Below are 18,688 nucleotides of genomic sequence, written 5' to 3' on the forward strand. Positions count from 1 at the left end.
TGCATTACTCTCTGACTGCTGGAGTCGCACACAACCACCTGGGATGTATGGCTTTTAGAACTAGCCTGGCAGAGTTTCTAACAAGTTTTGGATGCTCTTCATGTTGCAAGAGCTCTTTTTAAACCCTGCTTTTTTATATCTTCTGTTATCCCCTTGCAGTCTGCCTATGCTGTGGTATTTTCAAGAATTTGCATTGAAGAAGGGACCTATTGCTAGGACCAGAATTGACTTTTGATGATCTCATGCTGCCTTCTCTCTGTCCCCCTTTTTCTCCTTGAAAAGCTTTTGGGACCCTGAACAAATGTTGTGTTGTGGATGCACAAGGTCTAGCAGTGAGTTACTTCTGGATTTGTGTCCCATAGACACTGTTGAGTTAGGAATAGCAATGAATGGCTTAGGTTCAGTTGCTGGGTGATTGTTTGAGCTCTCGGCTGGGGGCAGTGCTAGCAATGTGTCATTAGGAAAGGAGCAATTAAAACTTGGATTGTCAGATCCTTTGGGGCTGTAGGCATCAGATCACTAAGTCCTTATTAGATGTTACAGTTGCTGTTTTGTGTCTCGCAGGGTTCAGCAGTCATGGCGGGAAGGGCTTTGAAACTTGCCTCATTGACAGCAGCTGCTTCTGGCATCTATATGTATGGAAACAAGTTCCTGGATCCTAATGATTTTGGAATTGTTCGTGTGGGCCGAGCCATTGCCACAGTAAGTTTTACCATAGTAATGTGCAGGAAGACGCATAGATGGTTAAGGGAATTGAAGTTCACAAGAACTTGCAATTTCTTGCATTCCCTCTGCATTTCTCGTTGGCAGCTGGCTCTGGAAGTCAGAAGGTCCATAGGGAGCTAGCTCTCCAAGTTCTTCACACAGTGGGGAGAAGACACATGAAAGCACATAAGGAATAGAGCTGTTGTTTCCACATTTTGGAAAGGAACAAATGGAGCTACTAGGCTGCAGAGAGCTATCTCTGCTTCCCTGGATAGGGTGGGACCTTTGGAGCAAGGGCTCGCTTTGGGCCCACATCTTCATCAGCAACCTTTCAAGGTCAGTCACCAAGTCAGCCATCTCCTGTGGCCTTTCACAGTGGCTTAGTTCAAACCATCTTCTCTCTATATGCCATGTTTTAAATTGCAACATTTTTTTTTAGGGATCCTGGTTGTTGTATTGATAAAGAATGGTAGCCATTGCCCTATGACCCTTAGTATGAGAGATCTGGGGAGAGAAGGACTGGTGTTTTGAGTAAAGTGAGGGTGGAAGATGACGTACTTCTGAGGTTGGAGTGGTTTCCAGATGTGTAAAATAAATGCTATTAAAATAAATCTGCCTAGCATCACTGATATTTCTCAGAAAACCTGGGAATGGAGACTGCTAGCCAAATAGGCTTCTGCCCTCTCCTAGGGGATATTCACTGATGAATCCATGAGCAGCCAGGAACATGGAGAGCAGAGACTCTGGAGGGGGTATCAGTCTCCCTGTACCTCAGTTGCATTATACATCTGTCACTTCAGGCCACAATCTCCATCATTTACAGACCCCCAGTGGTAAGCAGCTGTCTGTCTGCATTTTCTATGACTTCTAAGCACTTCATTAATGAGTTTTACAGGGAGTCAGCTCCTGAGGGCAGATGCAATAAGAAACAAGCTCCGTGGGTTGGCTCAGGTGCCATGTGCATGCAGCATCATGAACTATTGTGAAAAATGAATGTTTATTTTAAAAGAGTGAGGGCAGAAATGCAAACTGTAATCTTCTTACCTAATATGTGCTAAGCTTCGTGCTTTGTCCCTAGCCATAAGACAGTGCTGCTAGGTGACAGGGAGCATCCCTTTCTCTTTAAAGGCACAGAAAATTGAGGCATGGAGAGGGAATACAACTTATTGTGGCTGGAGAAGAATCTTCTGTTCAGGCTGTTTGAGGTCACCAGTCTGTCCTTGAGTTCTACCTGCTTGACCATTGTTTCTCAGTCTTTCTGAAGCCACTGTTTTGTGGCAATCTTCTGTTTAAGAAAATAATAAGTGAGAAGTATGAAGTTGGGCAGTTGGTCTGTGTTTTGAGCGATGGTGAGAGATTACTTTCCTGGTGAATAGAAAGTAGGGGAAAGGAGATTTTCTTTGCTTTAGATGCTGGCAAATCTACAGACATGCTTGACTTTCATGTTCTCTGCCTTCAGGGAAGTCACAAGTCATTGGCTGTAAAGCGCTTCACTGGCCCTGCTCTTGAGTGCATTAGAGGGTTCTGCACCCATAGCTGCGAGCAGTGACCCCAAAAAACAAGTTACCAGTGCTCAGGCTTCTGCAGGGGATGGCAGCATGAGTTTAAATCTGCGTGTCTGTGTACTTTTCAAACAAGAATGTTCTGTCTCTCTTTGAATTCTGTGTTTCCTCTGTTTTATATGACTGCATATGGTTGGGTTGCTTCTGAGAGATTCTTTAGTCCTGCTGTGCCAGTGACCTCTGCCTTCCCAGTTTGGGGCCTGTTCCCTGTTGGACAGTCAGAGGTCAGCTGTCATCTGAGCACAGACAGCCTGAACTGCTGTCCTTCCTTAGCCATGGACCAGGAGAAGCCAGTAGAGCAGACATGTTTACTGCTAAGAAGCTCAGCTTAGGGCTTGCTGGTTTTGTAAATGAAAGATAAGACTCAGTAACGAACAAGTGATTTTGGGTATTGGATACTGGGGGCATCTACATGGACCTAAAGTATCTGTCCTTCAGTCTAGACCTGCCCAGGCGTCTTACTTGGATGCTTTATTCAGTCAGGCAAAAGCAGACTGTGATGAAGAGACTGTGATTCTTAAGAGCGAATAAGTTCAGTAGCAGCAGACATAAAAATTTAAAACGAGTTATGGAATGGCAAGCAAAACAAAACGAAAGAGAAGCCGTGAGAACACATGAGGATTAAGAAACCTGACCTGTAACTTTGAGACTCCAGACAGATTTTATCTGAGTTTGACTAGAAAGATTTCAGTTGGCTTGTATTTTAAGCATGCTGGTTCAGTAGTTCTTTGCAGACTCCATAAGAAACTTGATGAAGCTCATTAGCAGAAAATTTCTTTTTAAGCCTCAGTTTACAGAACTGGCTCTTGGTTACGTACAGAGAGACAACTATTCAGAGGGAACCGTGACTTGTTAAGATCTGAGGATAGGTTTAGGAGCCGTGGAAGTGTGTGATGTTGAGAGGTCATTGATACAAAGTGAAGCCCAAGTCTTTGGGATGTTTGACACTGGACAGGATACAAGATAATGAAAGTAATCTGGCATTTGTAAAGGGAGGGACTGCTTGACTTTGTAGGTTGTTTTGTATCTCCAAACCTCAGGCTCACGCTGTAACGTGAATGACAGCACTTGTGGATGAGAGCGAAGTTGGTGGTGTGGGCAGCATCACGCTGCAGAGAGTTTCTGTGTTCTGGTAAAATTAGAAACCTGGCAGAGCCCTTGTGCGTTTGCCGTATTCCTTTGAGAGTATCCCAGTTGTTTTGGTTATGTGGAAGGAACATTCTGTGCAGTAACTGGAATACATCTTAGGCAATGGCAGGGATTTGGCAATGTCACAGTTGCCTATCAGGATCATCATAATATTAATTTAGTGTTTAAGATTACGATGTAATTAGCAACCGCTTAATTAATTCCCTCTTCCTCTGTAATACAGGCCAATCTGTTAGCTGCTTCTTTTCAAGTTGGAGGTGATAATTACCCTCGTGGACCAGAGATAACATAAGAAACAACTCAAGCCTTCATGCAAGGCTGATTTGAACCTCCCTCCACTTCAAAGTTTTCTTTGAGGTTGTGAAGATGCTTTGAAAAATTTTTCTTCTGAATGGTCTCTGTGTGGCTCCTGAGTTCACCAGGGGCAAGAGAGCCTGAAAAGCCAGAAAAAAAATTTGCTATGCTCAGTTTACAATTTGGAAAACAGGAAACATGAGAAACCTAACCTCCACAAGAAAGGAGTGTGTCTGTTTGTAACTGATTCCCAGCTTAGTCCCCTCTTGGATGCTTTTCTGAGCTTTTGAGTGTTTCCCTATCATCAGTTCCACTGGCTTTGTCTCAAACCAGGTTTGATTCCCTTGCCTCCCTGGTTTTCATGATACATCAGCTGTACTTTATGCCCTTCCTGGGCATGTTTCTGATGAAACATGGGGCTAGTGTCCTGTGCCAGAATGGTATGCTACCTCTCCAGCAGGGAGATTTTAGGAAAACTGGCTTTTGATGGAAGTTGTGCAAATGGTTCTTCATGGCAAGGATCTTGAAGTCCAAAGACAGGTTAGTGGACAGGCTCCTCCAGGTGTACATTCCCTTCTCTCTGTCCAAACACGACCTGTATGCTTCACTTCCATTCACTGGCATTCTGACTATGGAAAGAGAGGAACCTTGGTCATAGGAATTGTGGAATACCCTAGATCTGTTTTCAGAAATCATTGAGGCACTTAGGAATCTAATTTCATTGTCTGTGGCTGTGTCTAGCTAAAAAGCTTTAGCTGGATCCCCATATTGTGATTTTGTAATTGGTATCTGACCCTTTAGCCCTGTGGTCCTCTGTGCAGTTGAATATCCCCGAAAGTACTGCTGCTTGTGCTGAACTGTGAGCTTGTCTTCAGTCATTCTGTTCCCTGCTGAGCCGTCTACCCAGAGTGAGCTGGTTAGGCAGGTTGGAGGTGTGAAGATGCAGCGTGGGATAACTGATGGGGCACAAACAGAGTCTGTGTGGCCTCTGTTACTAGCAGCAGACCTTATGGTGGAAGCCCCAGATGGTTGACTAAGAATGGAACCCACTCTGAAAGGTGCTGTGCAGAGATTAGGAAAATGCTTTGAGCTCCTCAAATAGAAGATAATATAGGAGTGCCAAGTGTTGCTTATTTTTAATAACTACATATCATTGAGGCCCCTGCACTGTTTTTTATAAGCATTCATTGAAATTGAAATATTTTCATTTAATTTACTAATGGGTCTGTTACCACAGGCTTCACTGTGGATCCTAAACTTTGAAGCCTAAGCTATATACATTCTCCTTAACAGATGTCTTATTGTTTTGATAACTGCAGAGCTTGCTCAACATTTCTGGTTTCATTTGCAGACAGCAGTTATCACCTATGACTACCTCACCTCTCTTCGGAGTGTCCCATATGGAACAGAGGAGTATGAATTCCTCAAATCACAGGTAGGTAATAGCACTGAACTGTGTTCCTTGGAAAGTGCAAGGCACAGGTGTGTTGCCAAAGCCATTGCTGTGAAACTGTCAGCTTAATAATTCAATATGCTGTCTACCAAATTGTTAACAGCTACATTAGACAACAGCTCCATATTAGATAAGCTTCTTGCAGGACCTGCATTGCCCAATGGAGAAGGTCCCTTGATAAAAGTAGCCACATGCAACCGGTGCTTGCTTATGTCCAATTCAAGTAGTTGGTGTGTGGAGTAAGATGTGTTTGGACTGTGCCATGGGTTCACTGCCAGACTGGTTGTGTGGAGGTCAATGCTGAGAGTGGCCTGTCAGTGCTTTTTTATCCTGCTTTTTGATTTGTAGTGGCCATAACATGAAGGCTGAGGGATTTAAGTAGGATGAGTGTGTTGAAAGGGAAATAATAGGGATGAATCAGACTTGCAGATTTCTAAGGAAGTGAGAATTGTGTGAAGAAGTGTACATCTTAGTGAAAAACACATTGTGTTTTGATATCAGTAATTAACATTAATAGAAAAAACATTTCTGGTGAGAAGGAAGATAAGCACCCTTGTTTCTCTTTTCAAGTCTTGTGCTTCACCTCTAGTACAGCCCTCTAGTACCTTGAGCTGTGAATGACATCTGGTTTTAGCTGAGTGCATGTGGTGTATGTAGCCAGGGTTTCTCTGCTATTCCAGCTTCAGACCTGCTTAGAGTGGGAAATATGGCTTGTGCCACATTAGGCCAGTCTGCATAGTATGTTTGAAGTAAGGTATTTAACCTCATTTTTCTTCTTAATGTTTCTTCTTAGGCCACTGATGTGGTCATACTGCATGGAGTGTTAGACTGGAGGGACTGTAAAGCTGGAAACAGTGTTGGGTAAAGTAGAAATCAGTGTCATTGCTCTCCAGTATGGTGTAGTATTCCTCTGGCAGAAAATCCACATCATCCATATGGTCTTAGTGTATATGGGATAGTTTGCAAAATGGCTTCCTTGAGCTTGTTCTCATCCTCTACTGCTAAGGTGTTCTGCTGTAGCTCCACATCCCAGGTGAGTGGCACTGATGCCCTGGAATAAAATGGAAATAGATGTGTGGGAGTCTGGAGCTTCACTGCCCCTCTGCCCATGTCTTTGTCCTGTTCCTTTGAAGGAAGGGCTGTTTGTAGCTTTTTTAAGTGATGCCCGAGTTACCGAGTTATCAGTGCTGTGGACAGCTTATCATTTGGCAGAGTTTGCAACAGCCGTTGCAAACACTTTTGCTGTGTCTCCCATAGCTTCATTAACATCTGTCATGCAGATTTTGATGGTTCATCAATCCATGCCTCAAGCATCCAGAAAGGGCCCTGTTTCCTGGCACTGCACAGAGCTGCACCCTCCCCGTTGGCAGCCAAGACTAGCTGAGTCAGCCCCTGCATGTGGCAGAGCCAGCGGCAAGCACAGCATGCCAGCATGGCGCAGGAGGACTCTGGGGCATAGCCAGCACTAGCCTTTGGCTGCATGAAGGGGCATGAGCTGGGAGATAAGAGAAAGCAGGCACAGACGTAGCATGAGTTAGTAAAACATGTTGGCCAGTGGAGGCCTGTCCTCTTGTTAAGGAGTGCCACCACTGAGCCTGGCAGTGACAGCACTTGTGGGTTCCTCAGCAACATCCCTGTAGAGCTTGTAGTAGCGGAGCATCGGTTTGGCGTGGGAGATTTTTTTTGGGCCTGGACAATTGCACACCAAATCCTTTATCTCAGTGCAGTTCTAAGTAAATGGCAACCAAGTCTTTACCATTTTGCAGCTCTTTTAACTCTCTGTGGGAGCTGATTTTGTTAGTCTTGTACTAGCTCAGAATCACTTTTAAGAAGTTGCCCCATTGGAGTTGGTACTAAAGATAAGTCACTGGAGGGGGCCAAGAAGATGTGAATTCGCCTCCCAGGTAAGTGTTGTGTATTAAGGATACTTATCCAGATGTTGCTTCTACTAGCTTCTTCCCTGGAGAGATCTGTGGTGCTGTCAGCGATTCATCATACTCTCTTTGCATTCTGTCCTTCCAGTGAGGCCAGTTTAACCTCCTCTTCATAAATTGAGAGTTTAGAATTTTCTTTTAAGCACGTATATGAATTGGCTACTGATTTCCAGACTCAGTTTTGGTGCTGTTCCTAGAAGAGAGATTCTGTGAGGCAGGGTGTATGTGTGTGTGACATGGTGGCCATGGGACTGCAGATGGTGCCAAAAGGTCTGGATGTGGCTGCTGTGCCTGTGTCTCCGGTGAGGTGGTGCAGCTACATATATGTCTGAGATGAGCTTGCAGGTGGGAGTGGCAAAACACTTTTTTTCTGTGGATCTCTTCCTTGTACTCAGCAAGGTACTGCTGGGTGCTACTCCAGTACAAATAATGCTTAACTCGCTCTCCATGGATTCCCAGCAAGCCATTAAATTGGAGTCTCTAAATTACCCATGGCCTCGGATGAGAGACGGGAAGCTTCAGTGGCAGCACCAGTCTCTGAACCTACTGGGGCCAAACAGGAACACAGTCATTAGGATGCAATTAAATGCAAAACAGATTAAGAAGGAAATGGGTTCCCCATGGACTTTTAGCCAGGTTCCTGATTAACTCCAAGGAATTATCTTCAATCTTACTATATCTTTCTGTCCCTCAGGGACCACATTCGATGCTAATAGTCTCAGCCCCTCAGTTCTCAGCACTTTTTTATGGTCAGCAGATTGGGGGTGTTTTACTGTTTACCATAAACGCAGGGAGCAATAGATGGGAATTCACCATGTATCCTGAGGTTGGTTCTCCTGTCAACAAGGAGATAAAAGAATCCACTTAGCTGATGGCACTCACAGCCTTTCCTCAGCAACAGCCAAGAGAAAAAAATGTCTTCTCTTTTCCACTCCTGTCTTGTCGCTTGAATGAATCTGCTTAAGTGCTCAGGCTTTATGTCCTTCCCAGTGGTTGCTTCATCTCACCACTGGTGGCTGGACCACATAGGAAACTTTATCTTTATCCTAAGTTAAAGATCCTTCCCTGGGGTATGTGCCCTTTTCCTGCATATGATGATAATGCCAGTGTAGTGATGTCAAGGCAAGTGGTAGCTGTGGTTGACCCCAAGACATCGTAGGTCTAGTGTCAGGAGCATTAGGAGAGATACGAACTTTCTTCAGTTCATGTCTGTTTCATTAAATGATTCTGGACATCTTTGCCACATGTAAGTTTGGGCATTTCTTTTTGTTTCTGCCCCTACTTGCAGTGGGTCAGAGGAGGAAGGAGGACAGCCTGCTCAGTGCCATTTCCTTAACTATTGATTTCTCAACAAATGATTTTGTTTTTTAGAAGGCCACATTTCTCAGATATTCTTCCACATCCTTGAGTGTTGGCTTTTTTGAGTGTTTGTCTCCCCAGTCTCAAGTCAGGCTACCTTGTGACATTTCCAGCATGCCTCTCATTGTAGCATCTGGATGTCTTGGCTGACGCTTCCTACATTGCTGGCATCAATTTCTGTTGATTCTGCTGTCAGTCAGGAGGTGTGTCACAACGTGCAGTTTGTTTAAGGCTGGCATCAGTGGGATTCTGAGTTGTTGTCAATGTAGTAAGAGGATTGCCGTGGGTCAGTTGTCTTGCAGATTTTGACACAAGTGGCCACAGTTGAAAATCTTGAGCGGGGCATTTTTGACTAATTTTCTTCTGTAAGACAAAAGGCTACTGCTGTGACTGTGGATACATGTGTATTTTTTTAAATGGAAGGGAGATAGCAAGGAGAAAAAGAATCTGTGATCAAGGTGTCTCATGAGACAGTGGGAATCCACTCTTGAATTAACTTTGTTGGCTACAGAATTGCTCTGTCAGGGAAAAGCCATTTGGAGAAGTTAATGAAATATCCTCCTTTCGAGAGCAGAATGACGATGTTCTCATTCAAATTTATGGTTATCGGGCTGTCAGTACCTGGGCAAATGGAAAGCGTAACCTTGTTCCATCATTATACAGAATATAGTTTCTTGTTCCTTGGAGGCTATTCCTGGTATTTGGTATGTTTACTTCTCACTGTAGGGTGGGTGTTTTCAGAATGAGTTTTGTCTCACGGTGAAATTGCCCAACTGATGGATCCTGGAAAGAACAGGAGTGGGTGTACATGTGTGTGTTTTTCAAAAATAACCTGGGTATTTCAGACCAATGAAATAGCCAGTGTCTTTAGGCTTCCCTCATGATTCAGTAACAGTGTGTGCCTTAAATAGTAAGTGATGTCCTAAAACAGTTTCTTCCTGATGGGGGTAGACTGCATCTGCAGAGAGAAGTCCCCAGAAACTCTCCATGGCATTCCTTCAAAAAGGCAGCTTTGAATGGGGTCTATGGGCTATTCTACATCGCAGCCAGTGTGTGCAGTGGTGGGTCTTGTTGCTTGTGTTTCAGCCTGTGGTGAACTGAGGTGAAAAGCAAATGAACTTCCCTATGAGGCATGGAATAACCATTAGGTGGCAGTGACTTTCTGTGACCAAACTAAATGGAACCAGTAATAGAGAGGTGAAGAGCTTCAGAGCCCATTCACAGTCCCTGAGCTGATCATGTTTGGTTGCCCTATTACGTGCTCCCCAGGACGTCTCTTCATCTAGAAGGCATGGTCGACACTAATGCTGTCTAAAAAAGCTACTCGCAGGGCCAGCTGGTGGCTTGATGACTCTACATTTTGAGCACTGCTGTCTAGCAAACTTCCTGCCAACACATAAAGCACAAAAGCTTTGCACTGAAAACACATAACAAGCTGTAAAGTAAGTCTTATAATTATACGACACTTCCTTTTCCTCCTTGTGCTTTCTAGAGTGGTGTCAGCTGAACGCTCTGGCCACTGCATCACTAGGTTTTGATTTTGTAGCATTAGGAAGGTCCATTTTTTTTGGGATGTGTGCCTATGAAACAAGATGTTCTTCAGTCATCTGCAGTGATTTATTCAGAGAAATGGGCCATCTACTGTGGCATTTTTGGAGGAGGAAGAAGGATAGAAGTGAGGAAAAAAGAGGCAGTGCCTCATTTTTTGCACCATATGAGAGGCTGTGCACTCTCATCCCTGAAGTGCTTTGCTGCAGGAGCATGAGTGTGAGTTGACTGGCACACCGCTTGGCTGAGCTGTCTCTCTTGGCTCCCCAGCAAGAGTGACACTGTGTGCCTTTGGAGCTTTTAGCCATCTCTCCTCCAGGTGGGGCTATCACTTTTCATTTGAATCCCCGAGGACCTCATCACTTTGCTTTCTTACAGCTACTGAAGAGGTACATAGTAGCCAGAGGTGTATCTGAAGAGTATCCCACCGGGTGCAGTGAGGAAACAAACCATTAGGAAGCCTTTGAAGAATGCAGTGCTGCAAGGAATTTGCATCATAAGAAACACTATAAAAGGACAAATGGGAAGTGGAGAAATAATCATGTTTTATTTAATGTTTGGACTATGCCTTGAGCCCAAATGCGAAATGAACAAAAACGAACACTCAGCAGTGCAAAGTGAAGAGGTATGGCAAGAGATGGTATCTTCTCTGAGGAGCTCATGGTTGATTTGCCTAGATTTCCACCCTAGATGTGAGTGGTGCCAATGGATGCAAACAGGATTTCTCACAGGCTTGAAGGTCTGTGTAAAGAGGGAAGGAAACAAAAGGCAGAAACTGTATGTGCTTAGGATGCCACTGTAAGTGACTTAAGGCTGATCCCACTGACTTTGGATGAGGCCCTAATTTGAGATGTTTTCTTAATGAAGGACTGTGTAGGCTTGAACTACTGGCCAGTGTATATGGTTGTTGGGGGCCACCTGTAAAATCAGTAGAGCTGACAGGTAGCCAGTACTTCACCTATTTTAAGAACAGGAAAACACGTGGCTTGAGAGTAGAAATTATCTTATCTGAGACTAGGAAAAATAAATACCTACAAATTTCTTTTGGGAATAGAGACGTATCAGTACTTGCAATGTCAAACTGGGCTTCTCAAGTGCTGTTTTATTTGCCCTTTGAGTCCTTAACAAGATCCATATTGTGGATTCTGTTCCCTTTCCTAAGGTTGTTGTAGTCAGCTTGCAATGAAACACCATCTTGAAGGACCCAAAATTAGGAGTACAGAGATGTAAAACTGGGAGTGAAGAAAGTAGTGTGCTGTGCAGAAGGTATTTCATGTATCAGGCCAGGTTGGAACTTCAGAGCAGGACTGAATGCTGTAGATTTACTCTGCTAAACCAGTGACCTTATCACATTCTCCACAAAGTGTATCTGATAAAAGGATGTGCTGGAGGGTAGCTCACAATTATCCTACCTGTCAAGCCAGTGTCTTCATTTAGTCAGTTAAGTCAGTGGTGAGGGAGTTGCTGTGGTGGGTGGTGTCTTGCAAACACTCCTCTAGACTTCTTGGCAATGTGGGAGGTGTCTTAGTGTGTTCCAGGCAAACTCTTTTATGTTTGTGGGTGCTACCCTGTTTGCGTACTTGAGGGAAAGGTGTCTCTGAAAGAAACTGTTGTATTCTTCCATCTGGTGCCTCAGAACCAGGCAGGACTCTCTGAGGCTGAGGAAGCCCTGGGGACTAGGCTCCTCTTGAGCTGGGGCAGTTGCTGATTTAGTCTAGGAACAACCCAAAAACTAATGTTCAGTACTAGGTTTTAAAGTTATCCCTTGCTTTATTTACTAGGGTGTTCAGGTGTCCTGCCTAGAAATCTGCGTTTCTGTGCATCTGGACAGAAACATCTGTTTGCCTGTAGACGTGTGCCAGTGTGTTCAGGTGGGAGTACTTCTGGTAAAGTAGCCACCTCTGAGACAGAGTCAAAGATTCAAAGATGGCTTTAGAAGAGTCAGTCCAAGATGGTAATCACATTCACTGCCAGACTAGTTAAGGCTGCTTTTGATCCCATAGAACTGGCTTGAGATGTCTTTATTTTTCTTGGTTTTTTGCTTATTGTGTCTTTTTTGGCTTGAGAGTTCTGTTTCAGTGGCTGCAAATTGTGCTGATGGTGCACCATTCAGAGCAGCTTGCTGCTCCTTTCTCTACAGCAGCAGCATCTTGGCAGGTCTGACACCAGTAACAACTTGTTTTTGTCAGTATACTGAGTTGATGTGACATGGAAGGGGCTCACAGTGAGCAGATAAACATAGTGACAAGGGTGGTCTTTATACAGCCTCCACTCTGTTCCTAGCCCCACTTTAACAACAAATTTGCATGTGAGCCTGCACGTATATGTACCTGCCCAGTGTTTTATGAAATACCTCCTGCCAAGCCTGGATCTGTTTACTATCTTGCTAGTTTTGCTGAATTTAGAGGTAAATTCACTGAAAAGGTTACTAGCAGAATTGCTTTTCAAAAAAACACCATCTCCTAAAATGTCTTTATGGCCCCTGCAGTCTCTGTTTGAAAATGTACTCATTTTGAGTTGCCTGTGAACTCTGTTACTGTGCAGTTTGTTATTGTAGGATTTCTCTGAACACAAGTTGTTTTTTACAGAATTGCTGAAGGGCAGCAGGCTTTGTTTATCATAGGACTGTTGTGTGATGAGAAGTAGGGAAGATACGCTTTCCTCCCTTGGGCCCTTTCCTTTGCATTCACAGTCAGGCAACACAGCTGGGCATTTCTAGAGCCCAGCAGGAGCTGTTTAATCTCTGCAGTGCTCTGGTATCACCTGTTCTGTCTCTCCTCTTTCTCTCTAGGACAACTTCCCTGCTTCTATTTCTTGCAGCAAGCTGAAGTTTTGCTGTGGCATTCTGAATTGGGAGTTATTCCCTGCCAATATACAGAGTGGTGATCCTTGGCAGGGGAATGTTATTAAATTGAAATGATGGCTCCTGAGTGATGGAGAGTGAGAAACAGCAAGGCTGTTACCTGGAACCACGCTTTCCTCACCCTGAGCAGGTGCTTGCTTGGGGTTGTGTGCTTGAAGATGAGATGACTGTAACTTCATGCATGTAAGGGGCTCCCAGAAGCTGTTATCACTTGTCTCCCTGACTGGCAAGATTAGATCCACTGCAACTTTCCTTGACGTCCACTTTCCCCAAAGGCCAGAGGCTAGGGACTGAATCTATATCAGGAGTGAGGGCGATGTTTAATTCTTTTAAACCTCTGTTTTGATTTTAGGGTAGCAAGTGCTTGGTAATGTGGTCGAGGACTGAGCAAAATGGATGCAGAAGCAGCTTCATGTGTGCATCTCTCCTGGTGTATCCCCATCTGAACTCATACAGTTTCCCACACTCGCCCTGCACAGGTGACCTCTGTTCACTTGTGCTGCCATCCTCTACCAGGCCTGAATCAGCTTCCTGCTTCCTCCAGCTCTGCCCTTACCTCTCCCCACTGGTGCCTCAGCCCTAGCTACCCCCTCCCTGACCCCCGCCATGCTGCTGGCAGATTGGATACAGGTTTACCCCACCCGGCCTTGCATTCCTTAGTAATTTACGTGGGAAAGATTTGCCGGGATCTTAATTTTCTGACAGAACTAAGACCCAGGTGCCAAACCCAGGCAGGACAGCTCTCCCAGGCAGGATGTCTCTCTTAGGCTGCGGTTTTGCACACTTGTGTCAACAGCCAAGACAGCAGGTTTCCCCTTCCTAGTCCCTTTCTGGAATAGGATTCCTAGCTCTGGCAGAGCTTGGTCCTCATCTGAGGAGACCAGCTCCACGCTGTGTATGCCTTAGCTTCGTTCCTGGAAATCTCACACCAGAAACAGATGTCAGGTTCCATAATGTGCTGAAATCCAGTGAGCTCCCAGCCCAAGGAACTCTTCCATTTACAAATGGCCAAGAAACCCATTGTATTTTGTGTTAGTGTGGATAGTATGGAAAGACTAGTACAGACATGAATTATTTTTGAAGGATATTAAATTTAAGTAAAGCAACAGGAAAGAAGCCAAACTCTTTCCTTTTGCAAAATCTTTGAAATGGTGGGATATATGTATAGGTAATAAAAGAAAGTTCCTTTAAATAGTGCTCACTGCTTAAAATTGTTGGACTTATGTAGTAAATTAAAGAAACAGCAATGTATCAATAAGACCATTTCCTCAGATGACCCCCATCCTAGTGGCAGATGCCCCTCCTTCCATCTGCATTGCTCAACAAATTTCATCTCAAGAGGGGAAATGAATTCTCAATTGCAACATGCCGAGTAATTAACCGCACTGTAATTCTGATGTGCAGTGCTGTCACCCACCATCGGGTGGGAGTGGAAAAGGCACTGCATTTTGTTGATGGTTGAACATTTGTTTTCCCCATCATTTTGACACCGGAGGTAATTGCCATTCCTGAAATATTCTCTCGCTACTGTTACAAAGCAACTGTTGGGGACAAACTAATTATGAAGAATCTCGTTATGACAGATTAATAGGCCAACAGAGGAGATTTCTTTTTCTTCTTTTAGGCAAATGAATAGTAAAATTTAGCAGCTCCCATACAACTGCTAGAAACACATGCTTCTCTGTAAGCCAACACATTTTTTGTTGGAGATAGGGGATTTGCAAAAGTGAAACTAGAGTATAGAATGGATTTTCAAACATGCTTTTATTGAGGTTTTGGTTTTCCAGTATTATGTCCCAAAATGAGCTTGAGTCTGGGCATTGCCATATGGAGGGGAGGTCTTCATGGTTGGTATTGGACCGGTGTCTTCTCTCCGCATTGTGGTTGAGCAGCATCATGAAGGATTGGAAGTGAGGAATGCCGGACTTGTGGATTTTATGGATTTTAGAACAAGACACAAAGTAATCTGGACTGCTTTATTGCCACTAGGGGTTCTCTCTATCAGGGAGGTCGAATCTGATGTGCTAGTTGTGTTCCAGGTGGCTAATGATGTTCCATTTGGTCATGTCCCCCTGGAAGTTGCAGACTACCTGCTTCAAGTTATTCTTGTGGGATGCTTTCCGGGACCTGTTGTGGTGTGGCCCAAAGATGGCTGCCTTCCTATAGTAGAGGGGATGGAGGCATCTTGCCTCCCTGTGACTGAAGCACTCTGTCAATGCTGAGAGGGGGAAGACTTTGTGTTTCTCATTGCTGTGTTTAGAAGCTCACCCAAGGTATGTGTAATCAGGGCAGCAATCCATGTAGACCTGCTAACTGTGCTTTCAAAGAGGTACATATATATACAGGTATGTATCCAAGCCGACTGGCTACTATGGGATGCTAGTGAATGCCAGATGTTGATGAGCAAACAGCTAAGAAGGAGCCAATTTTAAGCTTCAGAATAGGCATAATGTAGATTTAAAGAAGCTCCTGGATGAGGCCTGTTCCTGTTGCCAGCTTTGCCTTGATGTCTCACTCCAGTCTTGCGCACTCAAGTCAGGCATTAGTCACTCGTCAAAGGATCTCTGTAGTTAGGACTGAGTTCCATCTTACCATCTCCAGCTAAGTGCTTGTCCCTGCAGCGCTCTGTCCCTGTCCAGAAAAGGAGCCAATCTTCAGCGGAAATCAATGTACAGCTCCCTTCCATGCCATGATCTCCTTAATGAGAGAACAGTGAAGCTCCAGTCTTTTCCAGAGACCAAATCAAGATCACGTTTATCCCATTTTCCATCTTCTCCTGCCTGCTGACATCAACTCCCAGTTTCGCTGTGACTTCATTCTTCTTCATGGGATCTCTGTATCTCTGTGTGAAATATGTAAATGCTTTAATATTAAATATTTGAGGCTAGAAGTCATAGCATTAGTTTTGGATTACTAGCATCTGATTTCATTTCTTTGCTTTACATCCATCTTGTGTTGTGCTAATTCTCTATGGTCCTTTTTGGCATGCAAATTTTGCCTTTGGGAATATACACAGTACTGACTGTACTTTGACAACAAGGTCTGATTCTTTGGAGGATCTTTGTCAGTATTATTGTTCTGTCAGGTTTTGCACTAATTGCCTTCTGTCTTGAGTTAACTGTTTGCCTTCTAGCCAAGGTTAGACGTTAGCCATCTTGGACTAGCCTGTCAAAGGAGATAGCCTGTTATCTCCAGTGCAGCAGCATCTTTGTTTTTTCTTGCCTTTTGCACTATATTCTCCCTGTTCTGTGAAGCAATGTCAGATTCAGACTGAAACATCTTCTGGATTCCTAGATGGTGTTTTCTTTTTAAAATTGTGGCAAACGCTACCCAGTATGCAGTTTTCTCCCCACTAAAGTGTAAAGAGTAGTGATGGACCAGGCTTCCCTTACCCTGCCCTTTGGAGTACTTGCGCAGGAGGGCTGTGGTAATAAGCATCTTTTAAATTAAGAAAAAAGGCACCCTAGATTTTTACTTGATAAAGCCCCTTTCCTGATATTTGTAGTTCCTTCTCTGGAAGGATAGAGGATAAAGGTAGGGATGTTCCTTCACAAGCAATTGTGCAGAAATCTATTCTATAATGTTGTAGGCTGAACCACTCTTAAATATTGACCGGAAACTCTGATTCCGGATGAGATCGGTAACCTGCAAGTGGAGGTTTTCTGCTCCTTTTCTTCTTGTCTGTATGTACAGCTCCCCAATATACTGGTAAAGTTTTCTGTTGCACCCAATTCCTTCTAAATAAAATAATGACTGATGGTGAGTCTGCAGGTGGAAGGACACTCTATTTCCTTAAAATTAGAGTGTAACAAGACATCCAACAGCTTTACTGGCTATTTTACTTTGGGTTCTTATGTTTGGCATTTACAAATGCAGCATCCCTGCCTCATGGATGCTCATTCACCTCTAAGATGAGAGGGAAAACTCAACAACTGGCAATGGAAAGGGAAAAATGTTGAATATATAATTGTATATAAAGATGATCCCAGTTTTATTCCCCTCACTACCTTGGTGAGCCACAGCCAAGTGCAAGGGAGGCATGTACAATGTTGTTCATTGTGATACCAGCTGCAGTAAAGGCAATTGCCTCTGGTACTGCTGGGGGTAATTCCTTCTGCTTATTGTGGGAGCAAAAGCCATCTATTCTGGATAATGAATAATCAACATGCAGCCTCACCTGGGCTCTCCTTTTGTTCATCTCAGTTTGGCGCCATTTCAGGTATTTATCTTTTACGTCATTAAACTGCTATCTCATGCTATTTTAAAGTGGTCCTCTCAAAGCCAATGTAAGTTCTCTCTCTTCCTTGTGTTCTCAGCATCCATAAGGATTCAGTTGACCAAATGCTACCTTTTCTGACCCCACAAAGCCAATTTTTTCCAAATTCTGCTTCCCTTAACACCTGCAGAAACCTATTGTTTTCAGTGAGAAAGCACAGGAGTGGCTGCAAGGAAGGATCTGACCTTCTAATTGCAGTTTAACAAGTCTATTGATTGTGTATGAAGCAGAAGAGACACCAGCTCAGCCTCCCATAGTGGTGACATTGCTGGGATACTAATACACCAGTTGCCTTTCTTGATGTGGAGCCGTGTGGTGTCAACTAGATGAAAAAGCTGAAGTTATTTATATATATTTTTTTCACTGAAGTCAGCAGCTCTGACTGATACCCCAAAGGGAACAGACCTGCTGAGTAACAAGGGGACATTCTGTGTTTGTTTTGTTTTTTTTTTCAACATAGGCACTTTTGAAAGTAGAACTGCACTTTGCCATTGGTGATGACTTACTGGCACTGCAGCCATTCTCTCTGTTGGATGTGGTGCTATGACAGTCAGTGCAGTTTTTTGGAATTGACAGTGTAATCCCATCGTCGTTATCTTTCTTGACTTCCTCGTCAATCCGATTTAATCACTTATAGGTATTTCATGTGTTACTGTCTCTTTCGTCTTCAGGCATTGTGTTCCTGTGGGAAGAGGTCTGTACTTAAAGGTCAGAGCTTCTCAGATTAAAGAAAGGGAAAGGAATCTGCCTCTGTCAGTTTGGTAAGGGGCTGTACTCTTTTTAGAAAGACTGCAGTGGAAACTCTTTCTGGGTTCTGTCACCCAGCTGAATGCTAGTGTGTGTCTGCATGGCTGTAAGAGAGGGAGCCCGCTTGCTGCTCCTGTGGCCGTTGGACTGACCTGCCAGGAGAGAAGTTGCATATGTACAAGGGGGAGAAGCTGCTGCTGCATGATTTAATCGCCTGACGTTGACTCAGATAGGTCCTGACTGGAGGTCAGCTGTGACGTGCAGCTGGTAGGGTGGGATTCAACTGTTGGGAAGAGAAAAATGTCAGCCCACATTCTTCAGCGTTGACAAAGTGGATGTGACTATTTCTTCCCTCCAGCTGCAATGGCTGCTTCTGCGCTTCCTTCTTTTCTGCACACTCACAGTAGGAGAGCAGACTGTGTGGAGCTACTCTGTCTTGACCCTCAGCTGCTGAGCTAGATGAGACTTAGCTGAGCTTTCTCAATCTTGTCTTTGGTGCTTGTGCCATCCATCCTGATAAAACTTATCTTTCAGTGTTTTTCAGTGTATCTTTAGTCTGTTTGGGCTTCTGTGGAGTCCATAGCTTTTCCAGCTCTACTTTATTGTAGGATGGATTGTGGGGACTAAGGGAAGAGGCTGTCAGATCTCTATCTTCATTCCTGCTGTTAGGATCCTTCACTTAGCTTTGAAGTCATAGCCATAACTGTATGAGCTTCAGTGACAGCTAACTCCTACTGTGGCGTTGTTGGAGCTCTTCCCCCCACCCTCCCCATGGAGGAAGACCAGCCCTCACTTCCC

General features: G+C 44.2%; 1 protein-coding gene across 1 annotated transcript in view; it reads left to right on the plus strand.

Moving 5' to 3' along the window:
• The window catches only part of ADCK1 (aarF domain containing kinase 1), an 81,892-nt gene that overhangs the window by 3,231 nt on the left and 59,973 nt on the right, over window positions 1-18,688 (plus strand). Inside the window, 4 exon segments of the mRNA XM_027883674.1 lie at window positions 565-702; window positions 5,062-5,145; window positions 10,383-10,448; window positions 10,450-10,629. Of these exon segments, the coding sequence (XP_027739475.1) occupies window positions 577-702; window positions 5,062-5,145; window positions 10,383-10,448; window positions 10,450-10,629 (456 nt within the window). The 5' untranslated portion in view covers window positions 565-576.

The sequence above is a fragment of the Empidonax traillii genome, unplaced genomic scaffold, assembly GCF_003031625.1.
Source record: "Empidonax traillii isolate 1590-97213 ecotype Southwest subspecies unplaced genomic scaffold, ASM303162v1 scaffold132:size1788729, whole genome shotgun sequence".
In the NCBI taxonomy this organism is placed as follows: Eukaryota; Metazoa; Chordata; class Aves; order Passeriformes; family Tyrannidae; genus Empidonax; species Empidonax traillii.